The 27,168-nt window shown below is 38.0% G+C and overlaps 1 protein-coding gene across 1 annotated transcript in view; it reads right to left on the reverse strand.

The window, feature by feature from the left end:
* LOC149156961 (uncharacterized) overlaps nucleotides 1-27,168 on the reverse strand; it is a 165,291-nt gene that overhangs the window by 41,941 nt on the left and 96,182 nt on the right. Inside the window, exon 2 of the mRNA XM_089444922.1 lies at nucleotides 23,831-24,149. Within this exon, the coding sequence (XP_089301048.1) occupies nucleotides 23,831-24,149 (319 nt within the window). The remainder of the gene's footprint in view (nucleotides 1-23,830; nucleotides 24,150-27,168) is intronic.

Here is a 27,168-nt window from a genome sequence, read left to right on the forward strand (position 1 = left end):
CTCCAAGATTCTTGTGCTAGTATTCTACAATTTGTGCATTCCCTTATTTGTTTGTATTCTTTCCTATGTTTTTCATTTGATGTGTTATCTTCATATTTGAATGTAAAGCTATATGAATTCAAAATTCATCTAAGTCGGATGCTCTCGAGTCTCTATTCATCATATTCAAATATTCCCAAATTTTCCTTCTAAAGTTACATTCAGAATTCATTATGTTAAATGCTCTGATTATAATGGATTGTATTCTTTTTTCAACTCCCAACTACAACAATTTTATGGTCTAAGAGAATGCTATATTTCCTGCCTTTGTAAGTTAATTGATCATTAACCAATATCTTCGTAATTTAATTGATCATTAACCAATATCTTCATAATCCTTTCATTGATCACCAGATATTCTGACTCCATGCCCAATGGTTATTTGCTTCTTTGTCCAACCACATTTTTAAACCTCACCCTACCAAAGATCTGGCCATTTATTTGAGTACAGAACCAGTTGTTGAAGTGACATTGGATAGCTGAGTTGTAGAGAGATCCCTCTCTGGGATGGAAGGGCTAGCTTCCAATCTAAAAGATTGGTTCAATGTTATCTGTACGTTTTCCTTTCACAGTCGGGAAAATTATGGAGTGATAAAACCAGGCATGTCCCATTCCACCAAGTATAAACTTCTATGCCCAAATTAGCCCACACATGCCACAAAGATGGGATGACCACCTTTTACTGGGAATATCTCTTTGATGTATTCACATTTTGACAAAAATTCCACGAGGCATGTCCAAGTACACATTATGCTAAGCAATCTGAACTACAACATTCAAAGGAAAAAACGGACTTAGCATTGACAAGGATTGTCGACAAGCAGCAAAATATTGATATAAGAGTTGACCATTAAGGATGTATGGAAAACATTATCATGCATTAAGGGCATTATTATTTGGAACGAGTCATTCTCTACACAAGAAAATACATAATGTGGCAATTAAATGTGGAGAGCGGAGCAACCAGGTTTAGCCACTTTATGACAACCACGCCTTAGATAACACCTCAAAGAGTTGATTGAAGAGCTTAACCAATGAAACATGATATTGCAAAACCTCATTTTTACTCAAATCATGCCTTTATTAACGCTCAAACATTAGGATAGTATACTAATAAAATTAAGGTTAAAAGCTAATAGCCTTACTCAACAATTTCACTAACGGGTCACTGCATACTAACTGAAGAATGGCACAAAGAAAAAAGTCCAAGGAAGGAGAAGAACACAACTACATATAGAAATAAATGAGATAAAACCGCCTGGAGGAATCACTAAGCACTCTTGCATTCGAATTGGTATCACTAAGACATCTTTGTTGTATTTTCGGTTCAAAGATGGATTGCACTCAGTGCTATTTTAGTTATGTGCACCCTTACATGCTATATAAATGAGAATATTTGCTTATATGTGTATAAGTGGTTTGGATTCATATGGATTCTCATGAATATATATGTTTTTCTTTAAAATTTGAATATTTTATGTGCTTTTTGGTTGAATAGTTTTTTTCTCCAACCTTTTTACTCGGTATTGTTCTAGTTATGCCCAATTCTCAGTACGGGGGTCTACCAATTTGATGATTGGTACAGTTCTGATAACATTGCTTCTAGTTGAACTCTTGAATGAAGTTATTCACCAATCTGTTGTTGAAATCCTCACCCACTGAGATGTGTGACTCTCATTGTGGTCTTCACTTTGAATTGATTGTTTATAGAGAAACATCAAAATTTGCTTCACCAAAGACAAATATCAATATATTCTTCTCACTCCTTACTGCGCCTCTTTTAGTATTTGACAATGTGAAATTCCCTTAATTGCAATATCTAGAATTTAATCTTCTATCTACTAGAGATTATTTGTCTTCAGAATTTTGATACGACAAATAACGATTAATTCACTACTGAAATTTACACAAATAAATACAAGAATTGAGAAATAATGCACACACAAAATAATTAACACCGGTATTTTTAGATAAATTGTCCTTGGAAAAACCACGAAGGGAAAACCAGTTCTACAAATGAGGGTTTCTTATTATTCTTCAACAAAAAAGGAGAATACAAACTCCTTGCCTCTCACTGGAAAATATCTGGCAAATATATTATATCTTCACAAAAATATTTTGGAAACACAAAGTCTCCTCTGCAAGTGTATTCAGCCTCCTTGTGCAACTTGCACTCCTCCTGCCAACTCGCACTAGCTGCTCCAAAAATTTGCACTACCTATGTGAAAATTCCTCTACAAGTAAAATTGCCTCTAACACTTCGTCTAACCCACTCCCTTTGCCTCCAAGTGATAGATCCATCAACAACACACTAAAACGAGCTCCTCTCTATTACTCGCACTAGCTAACTAGCTACTCGCAATGTTGAATTCGGTCTCCTCTTCTGTAAATAAAATTCATCTCCTTCCTCCCATAAGAAACTAGAAATCACTGAGAAAATTCCTCAAGAAATTTTCTCCTCAATTTCCTTTGCTCAAACCCTTTTGTTGGTGTCTCCCTTACTCAAACTGCACCCTTGCTAATCACTGCAACTAGGTAATTCAAACTCCTTGATGTGTCTCCAGTTGACGCATCAATTTGATCTTATAATCTATCATTGACTAATCAAGGACCATGATCTAATCACAATTGATGGCTAAGATCATCTTGACCCCATCAAGTAACTTTTCTAGAAGTCTCTAGAGAAAAATTGATTTTCGTCAATTAATTTGATTTAATTAACCATTTTTCCTAAGTTAGACGTATGAAAATAATTAATAATTGGGTAATTAATCTAATTAAGGCATTTTCCTTAGAAATAATGTTTGGGTCTTGGAGATAATTATCCTCCTATGTTCCTTAGCCTCTTATACACCATAGCGACCAGAACACCTACCCATTGCTACTAAAAACAAACACTCCCTCTTAGCGAGGAAGGTGTTCTCCACTACTCCCAACTTAGCCCTAAAGTAGACAAACTTTTCCTTACCCAAGACGTTCAGGAGAATATGTACAATCTATTGATTTGTTGGAACATATTGTAGCTAAATTGATCCATGCTATACACAATCCCTGATGAAGTGGTATCTGATGTTGATATGTTTTGACGTATCATGAAATACTAGATTCGTAGAGAGCGTGCTGCAACTCTGATTATCACAACAGATACTCCTCAAATCTAACCATTGACCAACCAGTCTCACTAATAACTTCCAAAGCTAAATAGCTTCACATGTGCTTGTGCTCATTTCCATGTATTCTACCTCTACAGAACTCAGTGCCACATACTTCTACTTCCTACTGCACCAAGAGACAACCCCTAATCCAATACTGAAGCAACACCTTGAGGTGCTTTTCCGATTTACTGAACTGTCTACCCAATCTACAGTTGTATATCCCATCAAATTGACGGCATCACCTCGAGTATATCTCAAATCACACTCGATTGTATCATGTAGATACCTCAATAGATGTCTCACTATTGTCCAGTGTACTCTCTTTGGCTCCAACATGAACCGACTGAGAGTGTTGACCATGAAACAAATGTTTGGCCTTGTGTTGACTAGATACATTAGAGAAATTTTAATGTCTAAAATGGGCCTCCTAAGGAATATTATAAAATAGTAGTGGAAATAATAAAATAAGATTGGATTAATTCATCAAAGTTTGGAGGGAAAAAATAAAAACTACTTTTTAAACTCATATTTTCAACTGATCTCCCTACAATTTTACTCAAATTTCGAGCAAGAGCACTCCTTGGATGCATAATTTAAATCACATGTTTTGATGCATTTCTCATTTTTAATGTAGCACGGTGCATTGAAAGTATGCAACATGGGTACTCCTTGGATGTGGAATTAAATTCTGCATCCAACGAGTGCTCCTGCTCGAAATTTGAGTAAAATTGTGGGGAGATAAGTTGAAAATGAGAGTTTAAAAAGTAGTTTTTTATTTTTTATTATTTCATCCTTTTACCTTTTTACTCCAAAAATGGTGAATCATCCTCCATGGTTAACATCATCTTGAATCCTATTGGTTATGATCCCATTGGTTCTCATAAAGTTGATTTTGGTTGTACATTTTTATTTTGAGGCCCATTTTTAACCTCAAAGTTTCTCTAATGCATGAGAAATCTAATGAGCTACCTATATAAGGTTGTGTCACATTTGTGTCCTCTAATGTCTATATCTTCCTCCAATTGGCAATCATAGGCATAGACATAGGTCTATAGTCCTGCATCCTGAACCTCTTCGGGATCTCCATAGTATATCTCCCTTGCCCAAGGAATATCTCCTCATTCGTCTACCATACCTCCATTCCTAAGAAGTAATTCAGGCCCAAGTCCTTCATCTCAAACTTAGCTTCCAAGTCCCTCTTGCAATCCTCTATGTTTCCTGATGATCTTGTCAAGAATAGAGCATCCATTTAAAGTACCAGTATGATGTTGATTTTGGGTAGCATCGAATGTGCTCTAGCTCCAAAATTTTATGGAGCGGCTAGAACACATGAGATCTCCAGAACCTACAAATCATTTGGAGAAATTTCCACCCAAATGAGGAGTTATTAAAATAATTAATATTTTTAATGAGTTTCTAAGTCTAAACTTAGGAAAATAAAAATATTAATGTGTATTAATAAGAATATGGGTGAGAAGGTTCTAACTAACAACGATCAAGCATATTTTAATCTTAGTCGTTGATTAGAGATTAAATCATGGTCATTGATTCATCAACAGGGAAATTATAAGAGGAGGATTGAGGGTCAGTTGGAGATACACCAAGAGATCAAAGAGTTCGATTTTTCTGGGGCGTGGTTTGCTGAGAAAGTCGAGCTAAGTGATCTGAGTTGCAGTGAGAGGGGAAGTTTGGCAGAGGGACTTTAGTCCAAGGCTGAGGATACATAGCAGAGAAGCAGAGCAACAACAGGAGAGACAACAGAGCCCCAGAGAGGGTGATGCAGAATCTAGAGAGGCTGAGGCAATTCCTTAGAGGCAACATTGGGGTTTTCTGTGGGCCAGAGAGAGCAACAGTTAAAAATATCGACTTCTGAGCAAGGGAGGCTCATTGGGGGGTGATGCAGCTCCTAGAGGAGGTGGCGTAGCTCCTAGAGGAGGTGATGCCACTCCTAGAGGAGGTGACGCAACTCCTAGAGGAGGTGACACAATTCCAGCGCAGATCTTGGAGCATCCGTCGCTGCCCAACATTGGAAACAACAATTGTCATCTGTGGGGTTTGATCATCCAGTTGCTGGAATTTTCAAAATATTTGTCTCCGAATAGAGGTACTTTTGCCAGGTTTATTCTCTATTGGGTGAGCCAGATTTGGCACCCTAATTGTATTCAGTATCTGCTTAATAGTACAAACCCTCTATATGATGCACCAATTTTCCCAAATTGGGTTTTTTCGGGGACGATTGTCCAAAAATAACAATGTCCCTTGTGTGATTGTCTCAATTTATTTCAGTTCATGATCTGTATATAGGTGTAGTTTGCAATAGTGTTTTGATTGTTGTTTAAATATTTAAATAACTTGTTGAATGTAAAGAACAAATAGGAGATGATAAACCAGTGATTGCAGTAGGATTTCTGATGTGTAGATTCAGAAATTCTCACATGGTATCAGAGGGTTGCAGATCATAGAAGACTAAAGACACCGACCGAAAGATCCAGAGTATTTGTTGCAGAGAAGCAGCTATCCCGAGTTCAGAGGCAGAGGAGCAACTGCAGGAGTGACGCGGAGCTAGAGGAGTGACGCAGAGGCTCACTCAATGCCTATGTCAGCATTTCGAGCCTGCAAAGGGTGACGCAAAGCGAGCGAGGAGACCACGCAGTGACTACGTCAGCTCTCTGGGCCAGCGCAAAGCTTGAAAGGTTCGAATCATCCAGTTGTTGGGGCGAGAGGAGTAGAACAAATTCGATTTGAGGAGCTGATGGGACATTGTTTCTGTTGGTGTAGAATAGTGCCTATGGAGACAAAGACAAGGTAGAGGGAGTCACTGCCTTGACATATTTCTAGCCAAAGAAATCTAGATTTGGGTTGCAGCAGGAAAGGAGTATTGGAGAGGAAGTGATTCGACATTTAGCTAGAGGATTTCCATGAAGGAAATCAAGACTCAAAGGGAGTCTAGAGGAGCTTGTTCCTTAGAGGATTTCTAGCACCAAAGAAATCCAGATTCAATTCTTGCTAGATTGACAACAAGAGAGGGAGAAGAGAACCAATCCTATTTTTTATCAGAGATGGAAATGAACGGGTTGAGGGATCAGGATATATTGGATGGAGCATCCTATTGTCATCTAGAAGGCTAGGATCTTAGCAATCCTAGACAAACATTGCATCAAGGATTATGCCTTGAAGGTAGATGCTGAGCTATTCGACGTTGATCCATTGAAGAAGTATGAGGAGGCCCAGGCTAAGGCCAAGTGCATGATCCTAGACGGGGTTAAAGATCATGTAGTACCACACGTTTCTGGGAAGAACACAACGAGGGAGATGTGGGAGGCGTTGACCACCTTGTATTGGGGATCTTCCATCCAACAAAAGATGCTATTAGAAAATCAGCTCAGACAGTACCAGATGCAGAAGGGAGAAGAGATCGATCCCTTCCTTCTCAGGTTGCAAGGGATTCGTGACCAGTTGAATTCCGTGGGGTCTACACCAGATCCTGAGTTCATGGTTAGGACTGCCCTAAATGCAATCACCGAGGATTGTGAGACTTTTGTCCAAAGTATCCTGGGCAGAGCGACTCTCCCCAGTTGGGAGGAGATGTGGGCAACTCTTCAACAAGAAGAGCTTAGGAGGATGACAAAGACAGGAATTAGCGGCAAGGAAGCCCGGGTCAAGAAGGAGGAGGAGGAGGATGCAGCTCTCGCATCAGTAGGACAACAAGGGCAGCAGAAGAGAAAGAAGAAAGACATCACCAAGGTCAGATGCTTCAACTATGGGGAACTGGGACATTATGCCACTCAGTTCCCCTAGAAGAAGGGCAAGGGGGAGGCCTTTGACTCAAAGGCTGCTCCAGTGAAAGCTGACAAGGAAGGCGAGGATGACGATTGTGCCATGAGTGCTCATGCGCCTCTAGAGAAGAGGTGGGGCGACATAGAGTTGTGGTCAAGAGGACTACATGATCGCAGGATCCTTGAGGTGCCCAAACTCTTGGTTCACATACAGCTGTGGGATCCCTTAATGACAATAGCAGAATGACGAGAGTCAGTTGGTGCGAGGGATGATGGAGCAACAATGGCAAAGCTAGAGTTCCAAAGTCTAAGGTAGCGCAATAGATGTTGTAGCAATGTGAGAGGCACAGAGCAGTTTGCAGTAGCGTAGTGGCAACAGAGGGTCAGCAAAAATTAGCAGCAGAGGCAGCTTCAAGATCATGAGGCATCCACACTGACCAAGATGTCAATTTTTGGGTGAAGTATCAATTACTTACTTCTCAGAAACTGAGTTGCAGTGCAGCAATTAGCAATGGCAGTGCTATGGGCAGCATGATGCAGCATTTTGAGAGGGAGTTGTAGTACATATGCAACAGTGGCAGTGGCAGAGTCATGGGAAGCAATACAAGAAGCAGCAGTGCAATGGATGAAGGGCAGCAGGCCAAGCATCAGCAGCATAGAGGACCGATGCAGTGGATTAGTGTAATGCTTCTATGGGGAAGTATTGCTAGAGCACATTCCTCGCTAAGAGGGAGTGTTGATTTTGGGTAGCATCGGATGTGCTCTAGCTCTGGAACTTCGTGGACGGGCTAGAACACATGAGACCTCTAGAAGCCAGAAATCGTTTGGATAAATTCCACCCAGATGAGGAGTTATTGAAATAATTAATATTTTTAATAAGTTCCTAAGTCTAAACTTAGGAAAATAAAAATATTAATGTGTATTAATAAGAATATGAGTGAGAAGGTTCTAAGTGACGAGGACCAAGCCTGTTTTAATCTTAGTCGTTGATTAGAGATTAGATCATGATCGTTGATTCATCAATAGGAAAAGTATATGAGGAGGCTTAAGGGTCAGTTGGAGATACACCAAGAGATCAAAGAGTTCAATTTTCTAGGGCGTGGTTTGCTGAGAAAGTCGAGCTAAGTGATTTGAGTTGTAGTGAGAGAGGCAGTTCGGCAGAGGGACTTTAGTCCAAGGCTGAGGATACATAACAGAGAACCAGAGGAGCAACAGGAGAGACAACGCAGCCCCAGAGAGGATGACACAAAAGATAGAGGGGCTGACGCAGTTCCTTAGAAGGAGCACTAGGGTTTTCTGTGGGGCAGAGAGAGCAACAGTGCAACTTATCGACTTTTGAGCAAGGGAGGCTCACTGGGAGGGTGACGCAGCTCCTAGAGGAGGTGACACAGTTCCAGCGCAGAGCTTGGAGCAGCCATCACTGCCTAGCACTGGGAATAGAAATTGTCATCTGTGGGGTTTGATCATCCAGTTGTTCGAATTGTCAAAATATCTATCTCGGGATAAAGGTACTTCTGCCAGGTTTTTTCTCTGTTGGGTGAGCTAGATTTGGCACCCTAGTTGTATTCATAAATCTTCTTAATAATACAAACCCTCTATATGCTGCACCGGTTTTCCTGAATTGGGTTTTTCCAAGGATGATTGTCCAAAAATAACGGTGTCCCTTGTGTGATTGTCTCAGTTTATTTCAGTTCATGATTTGTATATAGGTGTAGTCTGCAATAGTGTTTTCATCGCTATTTAAATATTTAAATAACTTGTTGAATGTAAAGAACAAGTAAGAGATGATAAACCAGTGATTGTAGTAGGATTTTGATGTATAGATTCAAAAATTCTCACATATGAGTGGCTCACCTCCTATCATTAGATAGTAGAGGTTGGAATCTGGCTCGCTCTTCACAAAGTACATCTACTACGAGTAGCTATCAATTCGACCATACCATGCCCTAGGAACTTGTTTGAGTCTGTATAGTGCCCTCTTTAGTCTGCACACATGCATATCTCTCTCATGTATCTTAAATCCCTATGGTTGTTCGATGTACACCTCCTCTTGTATCACCGCATTAAAGAAAGTTGTCTTGATGTCCATCTGGTGAATCTGCCATCCCATCTATGCTACTAGAGATATCACGGCCCTGATGGAAGTGTATTTGGCCATTGGTGCGATGGTCTCCTCATAATTTATGCCTTCCTTATGTGCATACCCCTTGGCCATGAACCTAGCCTTATACTTCTACATGCTATCATTTGCAAAATACTTGATCTTATAGATCCAACGAGAGCCTACTACAAAATTTTCCACTTGTATAGGCATGACCGCCCATACATCATTAATCATGATGGAGTTATAATCCACCACCATGTCATCCTACCACAACTGATGTTGTGCAGCCTCCTCATAACTAAAAGGCTCTATGTCAACGACCTCTATCACCAATTTCTTGTACTTGTTTGGTTGATTGCGCTCTTTGGTCCTCGCCCTACTAGCTCCCATGAACTCATGTGCATCCTTCAATGTTTGAAGCACCTCTATACTCCATTCATTAGTGGTGGTTGGAGCTTCATGCTCCTCATCTTGCCCCTGCTACTCCATTTTTTGTGAACTCACAAGACCACCTATGCTTGAGCTAGTGCTCGTGATGGTAATTGTACTAGTACTCTATTGTCCCTCTGGCTACTACACGATTGTTTCTCAACCCTTAGAGCTTCTGCTTTCCCACTCTGATCATCTGCTGGAAACTTGCAAGATCTCCTAAAGGCTTTCTCCTCCTAAAACTTCACGTCCTGTCTCAGGATGATCCCCCTGCTACCAAGAATATAGATCATGTATACCTTGGACATTTCGTTGTAGCCAATGAAATAGCTCTTATATATAGGTTGATGAATTTTGGTGTGTTTATCATCCGGCACATGATAGTATGTTATGCTGCCAAATATCCCGAAGTGCCCAACCTCTAGATTCTTCTCTATGAATACCTCCTTTGGTGTCATCTTCCCCCACTGCTATGTGAGGAACCCTATTTTGTATGTACATTGTTGTGATGCATGCCTCTACCCATAGAAACTTAGGCATGTCCTAGTCATATAACATAGCCCTTGTTGCTCCAGCTATTGTTTTGTTCTTTCGCTCTACAACCCCATTCTATTGTGGGTTGTTTGGAGTTGTCCACTCTCTCCTGATGCCTTCCTTCACACAGAACCATGTGAAGGCATTATCAGTGTACTTGCCTCCATTATTTGTACAAAGCATCTTGATATTTTTATCTGTCATTTTTTCCACAAGAGATTTTAATTCTTGGAAGTGACTAAAGACCTTGTCCTTTGTCTTCAAAAAGTAGATCCAGGTTTTCCTAGAGTAGTCATCGATGAAGGTTACAAAATATTCATAACCCCCAAGAGATCTAGTAGACAATGGGCCACAAATATCTGAGTGTATCAACTGAAGCACACCACTGGGTCTACTGTCACTCCTTGGGAACGTTGCCTTTGCAAATTTCCCAAGTACGCACCCTCTGCACATATCATCATGTTTTGTGCTCAATTCTAGAACTCCTATCATGGTCTCCCTAAGCAACTTCAATGTTCCATGATGCAAGTGTCCCATCTCCTATGCCACAACTCTCCCAATTCTCTACCACTGCTACTGTCATTACTAATTAGTGACTTTGGAGAATCAAACTGTAAGTTGTACAACTTCTTGCTTCAAACACCAATTTGTTTGACCTTCTTTCGAATATAGTGTTTGATGTACACCTTCTAACCCATCAAGTAGATACCGTACCCCTTATCTTGTAGTGCAAAAACTAAAATCAGGTTCATGCCCAAACCTAGCATATGCATCACATCTATAACATTGTTGCTCTTTTCGAACCCCATCTGAATGTTGACAGTACCTCTCCCAACTGGAATACATTGTCTTGTTTCCCATTTGTATGTGGAAGTCCATCTCCTCTTCCCGGTAACTAGAGAAATAGCGTTTCACCCCCATCATATGTGTTGACAATCCACTATCAATATATTAGACACCCGTGGACGTGGAGCTAGAGAGGTAAGCTATGAGAACAAATTCATTTTCTAACCTAGAAGACAAATCCTCAATGTCCATTGAAGTTGTTGTTTGTGTCACCTTCTTCTCCTTCTTTCGATTACGACATTGGCTAACATAGTGTCCATGTTGACAGCAACCAAAACATTTGACCTTACTCAAGTCTTTCTTCTTCTTATCTCCTTTTGAGCCTTGTCCCTTATTCCTCTGTAGGTGTATTCAGCATCCTTGTGCAACTCGCACTCCTTGTAGAAACTCGCATTGGCTGCTCCGAAAATTTGCACTACCTCTTGGACAATTCCTCTGCAAGTAAAACTGCCTCCAACACTTCATCTAACCCACTCACTCTACCTCTGTGTGATAGATCCGACACTAGCACACTGAAACGATCTTCTCTTTGTCACTTGCACTAGCTAATTGGCTACTCGCATTGTTGAATTTGATCTCCTCTTCTACAGATAACATCAATGTCCTTCCTCCCAGTGGAAACTAGAAATCACTGAGAAAAATCCTCCAAAAAATTTATCCTCAATTTTCTGTGTTGAAACCCTTTTGGCAATGTCTCCCTGGCTCAAACTACACCCTTGCTAATTACTGCAACTAGGTAATTCGAACCCCTTGATGTGTCTCCAACTTACCCATCAATTTTCTCTTGTAAATTCTCATTGACAAATCAACAACCATGATCTAATCACAATCGATGGCTAAAATCATATTAACCCCATCAAGTGACTTTTATGGAAGTCTCTAGAGAAAAATCAATTTTCGTCAGTTAATTAACCAGTTTTCCTAAGTTAGACTTAGGAAAAACAATTAATAATTGGCTAATTAATCTAATTAAGGCATTTTCCTTATAAATAATTTATGGGTCTTGGAGATAATTATCCTCCTGTGTTCCTTAGCCTCATAGACACCATAGAGACTAGAACACCTATCCACTACTACCAAAAACTAATAAACAATGGTAGAAGTGGGACCAAGGGATCTAATATTTCATATCAATATAGGAATTTTCTTAGCACAAATGTTAAGATCATCAGATATATGAAATGTGAAACAAAAGAGAAGGGTCTATAACTAAATCATGATACTTCTCAATGCCAAGGATTTATAACTAGAGCACGATACTTCTCAATGTCAACAACAGAAGAAGAAACTGTGGACAAATTGGTGGAATGAAGTAATGGGAGAGAAGAGGAGGGGCTCCAATGATAATGGAGTTATCAAAAATATCCAATGCTTTGATACCACTAACAAGTTGGGTAATGAATAACTCAAAAAACGTAGAGATAAATGACAAAGAAGGGACACGAGAGTAGAGTTGCCTAATAGAGGTACCACAAATTCAAGCGTTAGGGAAGTAATGGATTTGACAAAAGGTGGACCTGTGTTGAAAACCAGAGCAAATAAACAACGATATATCTGAAATTTCTAGATATAAACGGAGAAAATAAGAGTTAACAATATCTTGTAAATTGATACATTGTTTGACTCATGAAGACAAGAATGGTAAGTGTGAGATACTTATTATTCACGTGATTTACATATAAATACATATATTTCTAACCCTTGGTTTCATATTCCAAGAGGTTTCTTAGACTTGTTAGACTCCATATTCCAAGAGGTTTCTTAGAATAATACAATTTCACATGATCTAGGAGGATTACATTTCCAATGATTATTATGACATTCAAGGATGAAAGATTTCGAATTTTGTTGAGGGGTCATATAAAGAGGAAGACTTAGGGGTGATGATGGATCATATAGAATTCATTTGCCACAAGATCTTAACCAAGTTGATAAAAGCATGATATTGTCTTCTAGCCCCACTAGGTTCATAGCTCACAGAAGTGGTTGATTTGCCCCCATAAACATGGACACAATGGAAATAGAACCATCATGATCATTAAGTTTGATTGAGTGGCTTCATACCCCTCCATGTAAAACCACAAATGTGTCCACCTTTTGATGATGGTCGTAGGTTTCCAAGATTAAGGATCTCAAATGATTCCTCTAGAAGAGTTCTCAATCCTACAGATTTTGTTGAAGTTGATGAACAAGTAACAAATGATTAATTTAATATCATCTTATCAAGAATGTCAAATATGCCAAAAAAAAAACCAAACCTAGAATAAAGAGAGATCATCATGTATATCTTGCACAAAATCCCCAATGAAGAGGCATTTGATAAGTGATGTATCTTGAACTAAGAAGGTCAAGGGATTTCATTAAACTCATATTTGGGTTTGGGCTCTAAGCATCTTTTCCTCTTATTATACTCTAAATCTATAGCTATGGAAATCTCACAATATGGAACATGGAATGTCATTGGCTCTTGGGCACATGTTTAGACTTGTAGGCTTGATTTTAATCCCAAGTTCACTAACCAAGCAATGTATCCTATGTGGATAGAATTTCTAGGAATTGTTGTTGATATGCACCACTTTGCAGAATGGTTTGCTCAAAGATTTGCTAATGCAATGATTGTTGATGGTAGCCAAAACTCCTTTTGTGCAAACCCAAGGGTTTGCATAGAACTGGATTTAAATAAAAATTTGTTGCAAAACAATAGACATTTTACAATTGATGGACTCTGATTTCAAAAAATGAAATACCATCATTTCTTCTACAAAAAACCCAAGCCTTTCCCAACCCAAGCGAATTGATTTTGCTACCAATTTAAAGGGATACAATCTTATTTGGTTTCTCACGGTATTGGTCCAAGTCACAAGTGTGTAGGGGATAATTTCTTGACCCCAGTTAAATTGATTGGTTTTTGCTCAATTTTTGGTCCTAAGACTCCTAACCTTTTTCAAAAGTGAATCTTCGTTTTTGATTGACTAGCTTTCTTCTATTGGACATTGAATGGATCCTAGGGCTAGACTTCGATATTGTGGTATTGGTTAGAGATTGTGAAGCAAGGCTTGGCCTTCCTATAGCATGCTATGAGAGGAAAACAAGGCAATACAGGTAAGCAATTTTACAGATTTTTTATCTTAACTGGAAAAGACAAATATTTGGACTACAACAGATGGCTTATCTAGGGCAATATGAGGCAGGGTAATGAGTGAATCCAAGCATGTTTGCATTATGTGGCCCTAAAGAGGGTCTCATCTTTTCAAGAGTTCAGCAACCAATTCACATTGTTATGGATGTTCTCCAGTCAGACCACCACCCAATAGTCTCCTCTCATGTGATTGGTCAAGCACAAGATGAGGTTGATCTCCTCTCCTGTGATTCCTCCTCAAAATCAATGTCTCTCGCATGGCTCCCAATTATTTTGAACCATTAGTTCGTAGGATTTGGAAATTTGTCCAACATCCACATGGCAAAAGAGGATGGATCTTGAGATGGGAAGTTATAGTTCATAGAAAAATCAAGTTTATTCGCAATTGGGGCAAAATGATTGTGCGTAATTTTAAGCAAAAGATAAAGCAAGACAGGTAAGAACTTGGGGAGATCAAATATTTTCATGATGATTTTTCTTGATGAGAGAAACACTTCATCAAACTCGAGTACATAGAGAAGAGTGTGAGGATGGCACTTTAGAAGAGGACTTACCATGAGAGTAACTGACATTCACTTTTAAGTGTGTATTTGCCCCTGCCTTTACACCAATTTTGTTTTTTATATTTTAACAACGTGTTGAATCGGTAACTACCAGACCTAATCTAAGGAAGACCCAGGATCAATTCTCGTAGCTGCCACTATAACACCAAGAGTACATCCAACAACTTGCAAGCAGATATACTAATTTCTTATGATTTTGGCAAGAGTCGAGACTCACGGATAAGGGGAGTCTACTCCTTGAGCCACACACCATAGCAGGATAATATACTCAATGTGATTTGAACCCTGCCTTCATGGGTTTCACCCAACGAACCCAGCCGCCTCACCACACATCATTGTATCTTGACACCGATTTTGTTAATACAGTAAGTAAAGAGATTTTCAAGGTGGCCCCACTAAGATCTATGGATTAGGAAAAAATGTTTTGGGTAAACAAATTCCAAAGGATATATTGTTTACGGCTTTAATAAAATGAAAAATGGTAAATCACCTGGTCTGGATGGCTTACCATACATATTCTTAAGACTATATGGGATATGATTGGTGATGATATGTTTAGGGTGACCCCTGAGGCCTTTCTTCAAGGCAGGTTTCAAATTCTATAAATCAAGGCTTTAATCAAATTAATCCCGGAAAGTTTAGCTACAGATTTTGTTGGAGGTGGGCACCCCATTACCATATTAAATATTTCTTATATAATAAATGCAAAGGCCCTTGCCCTATGTATTGAAAGATTTGCATCATGCATAGTCTGCCTTAAGCAAACTATGTTTCGCAATTACAATTCATCTTGGACATAGTTATTACCCTCTGTGAAACTATGGAATGGGTAAGTGAGTCAACTTTTCAGGTGACAGAAGAGGTTGGGATCTCCCTTTCCCAGATTATTAGCAGTTGGAAGAATCAGGATCATCACATTGCAAAGCTTCCAAATCTCAGGAAAAGAGGCTAACCGTAAAAGGGATTTTTTTAGGGAAGGATTTTGAGAATACCTAGCACATATCTTGGATGGATTGGACAACTTTGGCTCATCCTAAGGCCTTCTCTTATAATAAAGTTGCTCCCATAATTTACAGCTTAGCCAAGGATCTCCCCGAAAGGAACAATATGTTGTAAGGCCCTATTTGATGTGATTCATGGCGGGCTTATGATAAACACATATTTTACTGCAATAGTAAAAGGTTGTATCTTCTTCTTAAAAAGAGTTGCTTGGCCCCAGTTCTTTGTCTTTCTAAAATGGTATGTTCCGATGGATTACTTGTCTGCGAAATGTTTAGCCATACAGAGTTTCTTGCAAACTCAGTTATTGCATGGCTACTGATATATCAATCTCTTCCAAACAAGGATACACTTGCCAAGAGGGGTTCCAATAATAATAAGTGCCCTATTTGTATCAATGCTAAGTCATTCATGTATATTCTACCAAGGTGCCAGTTTGCATGTCAATGTTGGAGACTTGTTTACCAATTGATCTCTGACAGCGACAGCGGATGTAACAATGTCTGAGGGCTGCAACAAACGCAACGGCATCTGAGTGATGACAGTGCTTGAGAAGATGTAGCTAGAAGGCATAGTGGTGGCGGTTTGTGGTTTGTTTATCCAAACTCAACTATATAATATTTGACTAGCAAACAATTTATTTTAATTGAAAGAACAAAAAGTTAATTTATTAGAGACAAGAACATATTGTTTTGGTACACTTGCAAAAGTGATAATCTGTTGTTTGAATAAGGGAAATGAGGAAAGAAAAATAAACATTCAGTTATACATTGACCAAGAAAAGCTCATAACTAACTGGAAAACTGAAACCAAACACAAAAATAACAACACAGGATTTACATGGTAAAACCTTGACAAGGTGTCAAGGAAACATCCACAAGGCAAGGGATTGGAATCTCTACTCAATCAACAATGATTCTCCATAATTACATTTCTTGGGCATTCACTAGTTTTATACAAGCCTCCTCCGTTACATAACTGTTGTTTCGGTATAAAACTAACTAGTAGTAACTAATACAATTATTACTCATATTTACATAATTCATTGTCAAACTTCCAACAAACTCCACCTTGACAACAATTTTCCTAATCCCTTGCCCATGCCCATTCATCATCTTTTCTGCAAGCCAAGAGAAGCTAAACACCATCACAGCTTCTCTACTGTAACTGGCTTTGTGAATATGTCTGCACAATTCTCCCGTGTATGGACCTTTTGAAGAGCTACTTTTCTGCCATCGATCACGTCTCAGAAAATGATACCTTACATCAATGTGCTTAGTTCTATTGTGATACGCAAGATTTGTAGCCAAGTGAATAGCACTTTGACTGTCACAAAGTACATTCACTTTGTCTTGCGTCCTACCAATCTCATCAAGCAAACCCTTTAACCAGATTGCTTCTTTACTGGCATCTGAAACAGCTATATATTCTGCTTCGGTAGTGGACAATGCAACTGTTCTTGAAGCTTTGACATCCAACTAATTGCTCCACCTACAAGAGTAAAGACATAACCTGTAGTACATCTTCTTTTTTCCAAATCACCTTCATAATCAGCATCTACATATCCACAGATTGATCCTTCACTACCACTAAAAATGATGGAATGGTCACTTGTGCCTCTTAGATATCGAAGCACCCATTTCACCGCTTGCCAATATTCTTCACCTGGATTTGCCATGAACCTGCTGACAACTCCAACTGCATGTGAAATGTCAGGTCTTGTAGATACCATCGCATACATTAAGTTGCCTACAACATTTTCATATGGTACATGAGACATATACTGCTTTTCTTCATCAGTTCTAGGGCTCAAAACCGAAGAAAGCTTAAAATGGGAAGCTAGTGGAACATTAATAGGTTTCACATTGTTCATAGAGAACTTTTCAAGTACTTTCTCCACATACTTCTGTTGTGATAACCAAAGCTTGCCATTTTTCCTGTCTCTGTGTATCTCCATGCCCAAGATATGTTTTGCTGCTCCAAGATCCTTCATATCAAACGTCCTAGAGAGCTGAGCCTTTAACCTGTTGATCTCTTCCATGCTTTTGCTTGCAATAAGAATATCGTCAACATACAAAACTAAGATAATGAATATGCCATTGAAACTTTTGAAGTATACAGTGTACACAATGATCATACTCACTTCTTATAAAGTTCTGGCTCACCATGAAGGAATAAAACTTCTTGTACCATTGTCTGGGAGACTGCCTCAGACCATACAATGATTTCCTGAGCTTGCAAACTAATCTTCTGTTGTGACCTTGTACAAAACCTTCTGGCTGTTCCATATATATCTCTTCATTCAAATCACCATGTAGAAAAGTTGTTTTAACATCTAACTATTCTAACTCAAGATTAAGTAACGCAGTTAGTGCCAACACAGTACAAATAGAAACAAGTTTTACAACTGGAGAAAAAATCTCATGAAAGTCTATACCTTCAACTTGAGAATACCCTTTTGCTACCAGTCTCGCCTTATACCTTTCGATACTTCCATCAACTTTCCGTTTCAGTTTGAAGACCCACTTGCATCCAACAACACTTCTCCCTTCAGGAAGCTCTACAAGATCCCAGGTATTGTTCTTGGCTAAGGAATCCATTTCTTCTTCCATAGTCGTTTTCCATTTTTCGCTATCTGTATCATCTACTACTTCCTGATAACAAGAAGGTTCCCCATCTTCAGTAATCAAAGCAAAAAATGAAGCAGAATCTTCATACCTTTTGGGAGTTTTTCTTTCCCTTGTAGACCTTCTTAGAGCGACTGGTTGTTGAACTGGTTCAGAAACTTGAACTAGTTCAGAAGCTTCAATGGCTTCCTTTGTGTCTTCAACACCCTTTTCTCCCTCCATAAGTCTCTCCTTCCTTTTGACTGTCACTGAAAAGTCTAGCCTCCAACTGAACTCGTTGATTTGGCGATACATGTTCCTGTTCAATTCTTTCAACATTTGATTTTAAAAAGGAAGATTCATCAAATGTTACATCTCTACTAATGACTATCTTCAGCAATGTAGGATCCCACAACCTATATCCTTTCACTGCATAGTCATACCAAACAAAAACATAACATTTCGATTTTGGATCTAATTTTGAATGTTGATTTTTAGGAATAAGAGAATAAGCATCACAGCCAAATATCCTCAAATGTGAATAATCACAAGACTGACCTGTCCAAAGTTCTTCAGGAATTTTACAATTAATTGCTACTGAAGGTGATCTATTAACTAAATAGCAAGCAGTAGACACTGCTTCTGCCCACAACTCCTTTTGCAAGTTAGAATTGCTGATCATGCTTCTGGCTCTTTCCATAAGAGTCTGATTCATACGCTCAGCAACACCATTTTGCTGAAGAGTATAAACAGCAGTTGTTTGTCTAATAATTCCCTCATCCTTACAATATTGTTCAAATTCAATTGAAATGATCTCACCACCATTGTCAGTTCTTAAACATTTAATAGATTTGCCTGTTCTTTTCTCTACCATTGCTTTAAATTGTTTAAAGACATTGAATACATCAGCTTTCTTTTTTAGCATAAAGACCCAAACTTTACGGGAGAAATCATCAATAAACGTTAAAAAATATAGAGCACCTCCATATGATACAACAAGGGATGGTCCCCACAAATCAGAATGAATATAGTGTAAAATATCTTTACTATTATGATTTCCAACTTTAAATCTCTGTTTACACTGTTTTCCATACACACAATGTTTATAGAAATCTAACTTCAAGGATTTCAGATCGAGAAGAGATTTACGTTTCATCAGTATCTGAAGACCTTTCTTGCTCATATGACCTAATCGCTGATGCCATAGACGAGTACTTGCTTCTTCCTTTTATGACGCAACCGCTGCTTCACTGACCTAAGTACTTCCTTTTAACCTGTAAATATTTCCGACCTTTTCTGCTTTCATAACCACTAGGGCTCCTTTAAAGACTTTCAAGACGCCATCCTGACCTGTAAACTTATAACCATCTGAATCCAACAATCCCAAAGAAATCAAATTTTTCTTCAAATCAGGTACATGTCTAACACTAGTTAATTTTCTAACTGTGTTATCATACATCTTAATCCTGATATTCCCCATCCTAACAGTCTAACATGACACATTATTACCCATAAACACAGAACTACCATTTACATTTTCATACAAAGTAAACCAATTTCTGTGTGGACATATGTGATGAGAAGCACCAGAGTCTAACAACCAGCGTTCTAAACCCTAAGAGACATTACATTCAGGTGAAGTTGCATCTATCATACATAATTCTTCAGCAGATAAAACTTCATCTATCATACCTGAATCGACCTGATTCGCTTCCTTCTTCGGGTTATCGGATTCTTTTCGTTTCCAACAGTCTTTCTTCAAGTGTCTAATTTTATTGCAGTGCCAACATTTTGCCTTACACTTCTTTCTCTTCAATTTAGATCTGGAAGACCCCCTTGGTTTTTCTCATCTTTCCTTTGAGCGTCCTCTAGCTACCATGGCTTCTGATGCAGCTGTTTCAGTACCAGATTTCCTTTGTACTTCTTCAGACAAGAGAGCTCCCACGACTGATTCAAACTTCAAAGAATCAGCAGTGTTCAAGCTAATTGAAGTTACGAAGTGATCCCATGATTCGGGCAGAGAACACAACAAGGTTATGGCTTTATCTTCTTCCTTAATTTTAACTTCTATATTTATTAATTGGCATATGAGTGTATTAACAACATTCAAATGTTCTGCAACTTTTGAATCTTCTTTCATTCGAAGACTGTACAAATGTCTTTTTTGATAAATTCTATTGGTTAATGACTTTGTCATATAGAGTTTTTCTAGATTTTCCCACAATCCTGAAGCTGTACTCTCTTCAACAATGTTGAAGAGAACCTCATCCGCCAGGCATAACCTGATGGTACTAAGAGCTCGGGCATCCAAGTCCTCCCAGTCTGAATCAGTCATGGTTGCAGGTTTCTTAGTTGCCCCATCCAATGCCTTGTGCAACCCTTGTTGCACAAGCAGATCTCTAACCTTTAGTTTCCAAAGAGAAAAATTTCTCTTTCCGGTGAATTTCTCCACCTCAAATTTCGCATTCAACATCTTGGCCATTTTTTTCCTTCCTAGGGTTTCAGTCTTTCAACTAGGGTTTATATATATTTTTTTGTTTGTCTTTCTCAAAAAAAACTTTAAAAAAAAGAATTCCCCAATTCAACAGATTTTTATTTCAAATCCTTTGTTTCCTTTCACCAATTTAATGGAAGAAACCCTTGGTTTTTTCTTCAATTTAAATGAAATATTTCCTTCAATTTAAATTGAAATCTTTCCTTCAATTTAAATAAAATCCACCCTTTACAAATTTCTGGAAAACTTTTGGGAAAAATTTCTCTCAAAATTTAACAAAAAAAATTACCCGGATCCACAAGCGAGGCCTCTGGCAGCACTTTCCTCCTCTCCTTCACGCAGGTAAATGGGCTTCTCCACGCAGCAATGGCGCAGGGCAGTGCAGACTGGTCACTTTTCACACAGACGCAGAAGGATTTCTCAAGCAATGAGTTCTCCCTCACGCACAGGCAGATTTCTGAACCTCTTCTTCACGCAGGCAGTGAACCTCTCCTTCACGCAGGACACGCAGCACTTGATTCACACTCTGCCTCCTCACGCCACGCAGTAGCATCCTTTCTGCTCCAGCACACAGACAGCAATGGAGTTCACGCAGAGGGGTTTGGCAAACACACTCTGGTCTTCATGGCCTCCCCTCAGAGAATACACGGCACCTTCCCGATTTTTATTCTCGACGAACCCTCACACGAGACATGGGTTACTATCATCACCTCCGCACCTTAGACGCAGCAATTCACTCTGCCCCACAGCACTGGACCAAACTCCTCAGGTGTCCACCTCACCGCAATCGAATGCTGCAAACGTGGGTCTCCACCTCACCACATTCAAACACTGCAAACGTAGCAGGGGTTCTCAACTCGCACCACCTTCCAAACCAACGGTTTCATCTCCCTCCACGTCGCCGATCACGCCAAAAACTTATGGCTCTCTCCCCGTCTCGAGAAGCAAGGGCACTGCCAAGTCTATATGCAAGATACCCAAGTTGAAATGCTCAACTGCTCCAACTGCTCGGTCCTTGGATCTCAACGCCCGCTCCACGAAAACATTTGGGCATTTTTTAATCGATTCAGGCTCTGATACCAATTGTTGTTTGAATAGGGGAAATGAGGAAATAAAAATAAACATTCAGTTATACATTGACCAAGAAAAGCTCATAACTAACTGGAAAACTGAAACCAAACACACAAATAACAACACAGGATTTACGTGGTAAAACCTTGACAGGGTGTCAAGGAAACATCCACGGGGCAAGGGATTGGAATCTCTATTCAATCAACAATGATTCTACATAATTACATTTCTCGGGCATTCACTAGTTTTATACAAGCCTCCTCCGTTACATAACTGTTGTTTCGGTATAAAACTAACTAGTAGTAACTAATACAATTATTACTCATATTTACATAATTCGTTGTCAAACTTCCAACATAATCTTCACTGCTAGTGAGAGTAACAAAACCATGTGGAAGTGTGGGTTATAATTTTCTGATACTTTTTCTTTGGTTTTTAGTACAACATCAGCCTTTTTATTCTAGCAACTACGCATATGATGGCAGCTATGAATTTATTTTTAGTGAAGAAACAATAAGCAGCATGGTTTTCTCTTTTATCAGTGCTTATTTCCACGAAGCAGCACTTCCTTCACAAATGTTGGTTATGCCCATGGAAATATGCTGGTAATGGATCACACTACTGTAGCTATCAAGGATTGCCTTGCAGCAGCTTAAATTTTCTGTCTCGTGTTGATTTTGCAATGTTTGAATATGATTTCCACCGCTTGTATTTTTCTCTCTTTTCTAAGATAATAATTCTTATAAACAAAAAAAATTAATTCAATCAATTATAAGTCTTATGTGAGGTGGCCACTAGGCAAAGTTTTATTTTCAAAAATAATGATAGCTATAAACCAAACAAATGTGAACACATTCCAGAAAGGTTTGAACTTGATCTAATAATATTTGTGATGTAGCTTAGTCACAGGATGCCAAAGGTACTCATAAGAAATGGGACCAGCCCATGTTGCAGCCCATGTTGTCCATAACGGTAAAAGTAGTGAACTAGTAATTATTGAATGTAAATAATGCAAAAATTGATATGCATTAAAGAACACTGTCATATATATACTACTTAAAATACACAACCATCCTAATAGACACAAACTTTTCATTATAGTGATCGACGTAATTATAGTAAATTTAGGTATAGACATCTTCAAGTGCTTTTAGGCATATGAGATCGTTGCCAAGGATTTTAGCAATGTCTTCAAAACGTCCACTCCCTCACTTATTAACTTATTACAGAAACGTTCACTCCCTCACTCATTACCTTAAAGACCAACAAAAGTCTCTTTCTTTTGCCTTTTTAAATCTTTTTGGGAACTATGAGAAGAAAAAGGTTGGTTTAGATTTATGGGCTTAAAAAAGTAAAAAATAAAAAATCCTTCAAAATAGCTTCTTTGATGTTGAATATGTTGCAACAAATTTCTAGGCATTGCAAAAAAAACGTCAGCCAATCGAAATGCAAATCTAAGACCAATCAACTTTTTTCTTTTTGTTCAGACAGTTCCAAAGGGTCAATAGAAGTAAAACTTCACCACAGTAAACCCTCCAAACTCTGTCAATCCAAAACTTGTTCGACTTTATATGGATAATTACGGGCTTAATGAGTTTCTAAAATGTACGAGAACATAAACTGGAAACTATCAAAACTCGTTTATATTCGACTTCCACCAATGAATTTAGCCGAGTCTTATCGAGTCAAATAGGTTTGGGGTGCTATGATTCAACTCACTTGGGTTTGGTTAGTTTCAGTAAATGGTATAATTATGGATCAAAGGTATTTTTTGTCGAAAAATCATGAATTCAAGGCCAAAAGCAAGTTCAAAGCTGAAATGACATGAATCAAAATTGCTCCATATTTTTTCTTCACTTTGCTGATTTGTTTTAACTCAACCAAGGTATACAGGACAATATAATATTTATACAAGGTCTAAGATAAAAACATATCCACATGCCAATTGAAAAGCCAACATACAATGAAATGCATTACAAACATAATAGTCCTAGGGAGCTAGGCAATTGAAAATGAAGGCAAAAGATACTTTACAGTGGCACCGAGAACATAAATGAGGAACTGACATGACATACCTCTGCTATTCGCCTCCCTTTGTTCTTCCTCACAAAGAGAAAGTGCAATAGCGCGATCCAAATCTGTCATACCTCTGCTATTCGCCTCCCTTTGTTCTTCCTCACAAAGAGAAAGTGCAATAGCGCGATCCAAATCCTCATTTCCACTATGTTCATGCCCATCCTCCCTTTGTTCTTCCTTATTAAGAGAAAGTGCAATAGCGCGATCCAAATCCTCATTTCCACTATGTTCATGCCCATCCTCCCTTTGTTCTTCCTTATTAAGAGAAAGTGCAATAGCGCGATCCAAATCCTCATTTCCCCTATGTTCATGCCCATCCTAAACGAAATATCTCAAATTACATTGGGATCATGCTAAGAATTGTAACTACAAAAGAATACTATCTATTGTTGAAATAAGCAAAGATGAAAGGAATACAAAGAAACTAAAATGCATTACGAAGTAAACCCATTTGCCAATACGCAAACTTTCTAATAAATATTAGTCACTTTTACCATCTCAAGAATCAATATTCAATACCATAATCAATACCTCGAATTTGTGTGGAGCAAATATTATTACCCACTCGTTACCATTTAAGGATCAATGTTCAATACCATAATAAATAACTCAAATTTGTATGTTTTAAACCTTTTTACATTTTAGTTTCATCATAACTATCAATTCGGCATGAACATGTCATGTTGTATATATATATTTTCTTGTTACAATGCTGAATTAGTACTTCGTTTTTTTTGTGGGATTTGAAATTAGACGAAGGAGATAACATTGCATTGTACTAACCACAAAGGGACATCTCAAGTTATATATTCTACCATAGTTAATTAATATTAGTTTGGGTAACCTAAAGTGCATGTATCATTATAAGGTTTTATTGGTACAATGGTTAATTTTGGTTACTATGGAATCATGGATAATCATACTTAAAACCCAACCTAAGAAGACCTCCAAAGGCACTTGATAGGCCTCCCTTGCAAGACTATCATCAAGGATATATCGTAACATGTTTTTAGGTTATATCTTATTTGGAGGAATTAACTTTTTGGGGAGTTACTCTATTTGGAGCAAATTGTCAACTCTTCACATTGTAGACTTATTTAGCACTTTTGACTTAATTTACTGTTTCACTAACCTATGTATTTTGCACGTACACTCCATACCTTGTATATTCAATTTTGGTTTATTATCATCATAAATTTATTTTCATGATTGAAAGACTATGATTGTTACTTACATCATTTGATCATTGTATGCAATGTACTTAAGCTATAGTATAAAGTTTAAATCATTTCATGATTGAAAGACTATGATTGCTGGTTGCTTCATTGGATCCTTGTATATAATGTATTTGAGCCATGGTATAAACCATTATGAGTCATTATATGTCAAAAATCAATTTAACATATTTGAGCAATCAATAAGAAATAAGGGCACTATAAAGCATAGATTGAATAATCCTAATCCAAAATTAATTGCCAAGGATATCAAAAAGATTAAATCAGTAATAATCTAGAAAAATCAATAATCATTTAAAAATACAATTTTTCGTCCTTTTTTAATATAAACCAAATAACAACATCACATAATCCCATTGCCACATAAATAAGAAAAAAACAATGATCTATAAGATTTAAAGGATGTTGAATGATATATCAAAGTTGATATGGAATCTTAATAGTTCTCCGGTCAAAGACACAATATTGAATAACCGATACAAAATGACATCAAAGATATACAAAATACATCACAATGTAATCAACAATCTATAAAGATCAACCTAGCAACTAGCTACCAATTCCCTCTTCCTATGTTACAAAAAAATTTAAGGGCTCATTTGCCACTAAAAGGCCCTATAACATCAATATCACACCCATTAACGAATCCCCAAGCATGAATCTAAGTACAAGCTAGTGATGAGGATTCCTCATAAGCCTCCTCGATGCCAATGTCTTCCCAACAGACCAACACCTCTGCACAATAAGGATGGGCCATTTACATCCTTCCATGCTCATGTTGAAGTTGCTCCTATTCTACGTCGAACCATGAAGGTTCCTCCTCCATAATTGGCCACTGAGACATCACCCTCTACTCAATCAAGTTTTCAATTTTCTAAGGAAACCATATCCATGTCAAGGTGGTGCTCAATCTACTTCACCAATAGTCAAAGATTATAGTGGACATAAACAAAATCAAATAGATGATGATGCTCTAACATATAACACAGTCATAATAAATTTAGTAAGTCTTTACTCTTGAGGGTCAAAATTGTTAATGACCTACTCATCCAATGGAGAAGGGCCAAAAAATGTATCCTTTCCATACAATGCACCTATTAGGAGTTTGGTACTACTAAATTACTAAATTATTCATTTAATGAAGAAGTACTAGATGAAACAACTTGTATAGAAATGGAGATCAGAAAAAATTATCACCTCCCCACTCATCTAATGGAAGAGGGTGAGAAGACATATCCATGCCATAGTGATAATCTACTAGGTGAGTGGCACCACTATAATATCCAACTAAAAAGGCATAGGAAGAGACAATTGTTGGCATTATGGCTAATATGTTGTCCTTGATGGCAACCTGCTTAATAAAGATGTACTTGATGTTAACATTGATGTTTGTGGAGCTAATGCAGATTGGTACATATGCTACAAATGATATGGATAGAGAAATGATTGTTCAGTGATAGATGGATGATAAAAGTGAAGTCTGAGAAAGTATACGCGGATCCTATGAAGAAGGGTCACATACATACACAGGTCTTGTGAGTGAAAGTCGCGTATAGAATCCAAACCATGGTAATCTGGATACCATGGGTCATTACCATGGTATTGGGCCATAGTAATGGTTGTGGCAACATTTACTTGATCCCATCAAAGAATACTAACGACATTACCAAGGGTTTACCTAAGGTATTGGCTAAGGCTAAAACTATATAAGGAGATGGAGATCAAGGTGTTATGTGTGCAAGTTATGGATTGTTTATGAATGATTTGATCTAGAACAAGTGTGCACCAGGGAGCAAGGAGAAGACTCAGATCTGAAAGATCTGAAGATATGTTGACATATATGCTTGATTGATTTACTTGTTGCAAATGTCTAAGTAGCTAACAATGATGAATATGTGATTATAGTGATGCTATGATCTAAATGAATTATTCAGAAGTTTGTAGTTTTGACAATGAAGGTTACATAATGTGAAGTTATGTTTAAAGTAAAAGTTTTCAAATCTGTATGCAAGTTTGTTTCTATCTAATCGTGTACATATGCAAATCTTTTTCAGTGGTATAGTGTACATATTCTAAAATTTATTCGTCAATATGTTGAGATC

This window comes from Pinus tabuliformis, chromosome 9 (genome assembly GCF_031772625.1).
Source record: "Pinus tabuliformis cultivar Carrire ecotype Pingquan chromosome 9, CPIR1, whole genome shotgun sequence".
NCBI classification, from domain to species: domain Eukaryota; kingdom Viridiplantae; phylum Streptophyta; class Pinopsida; order Pinales; family Pinaceae; genus Pinus; species Pinus tabuliformis.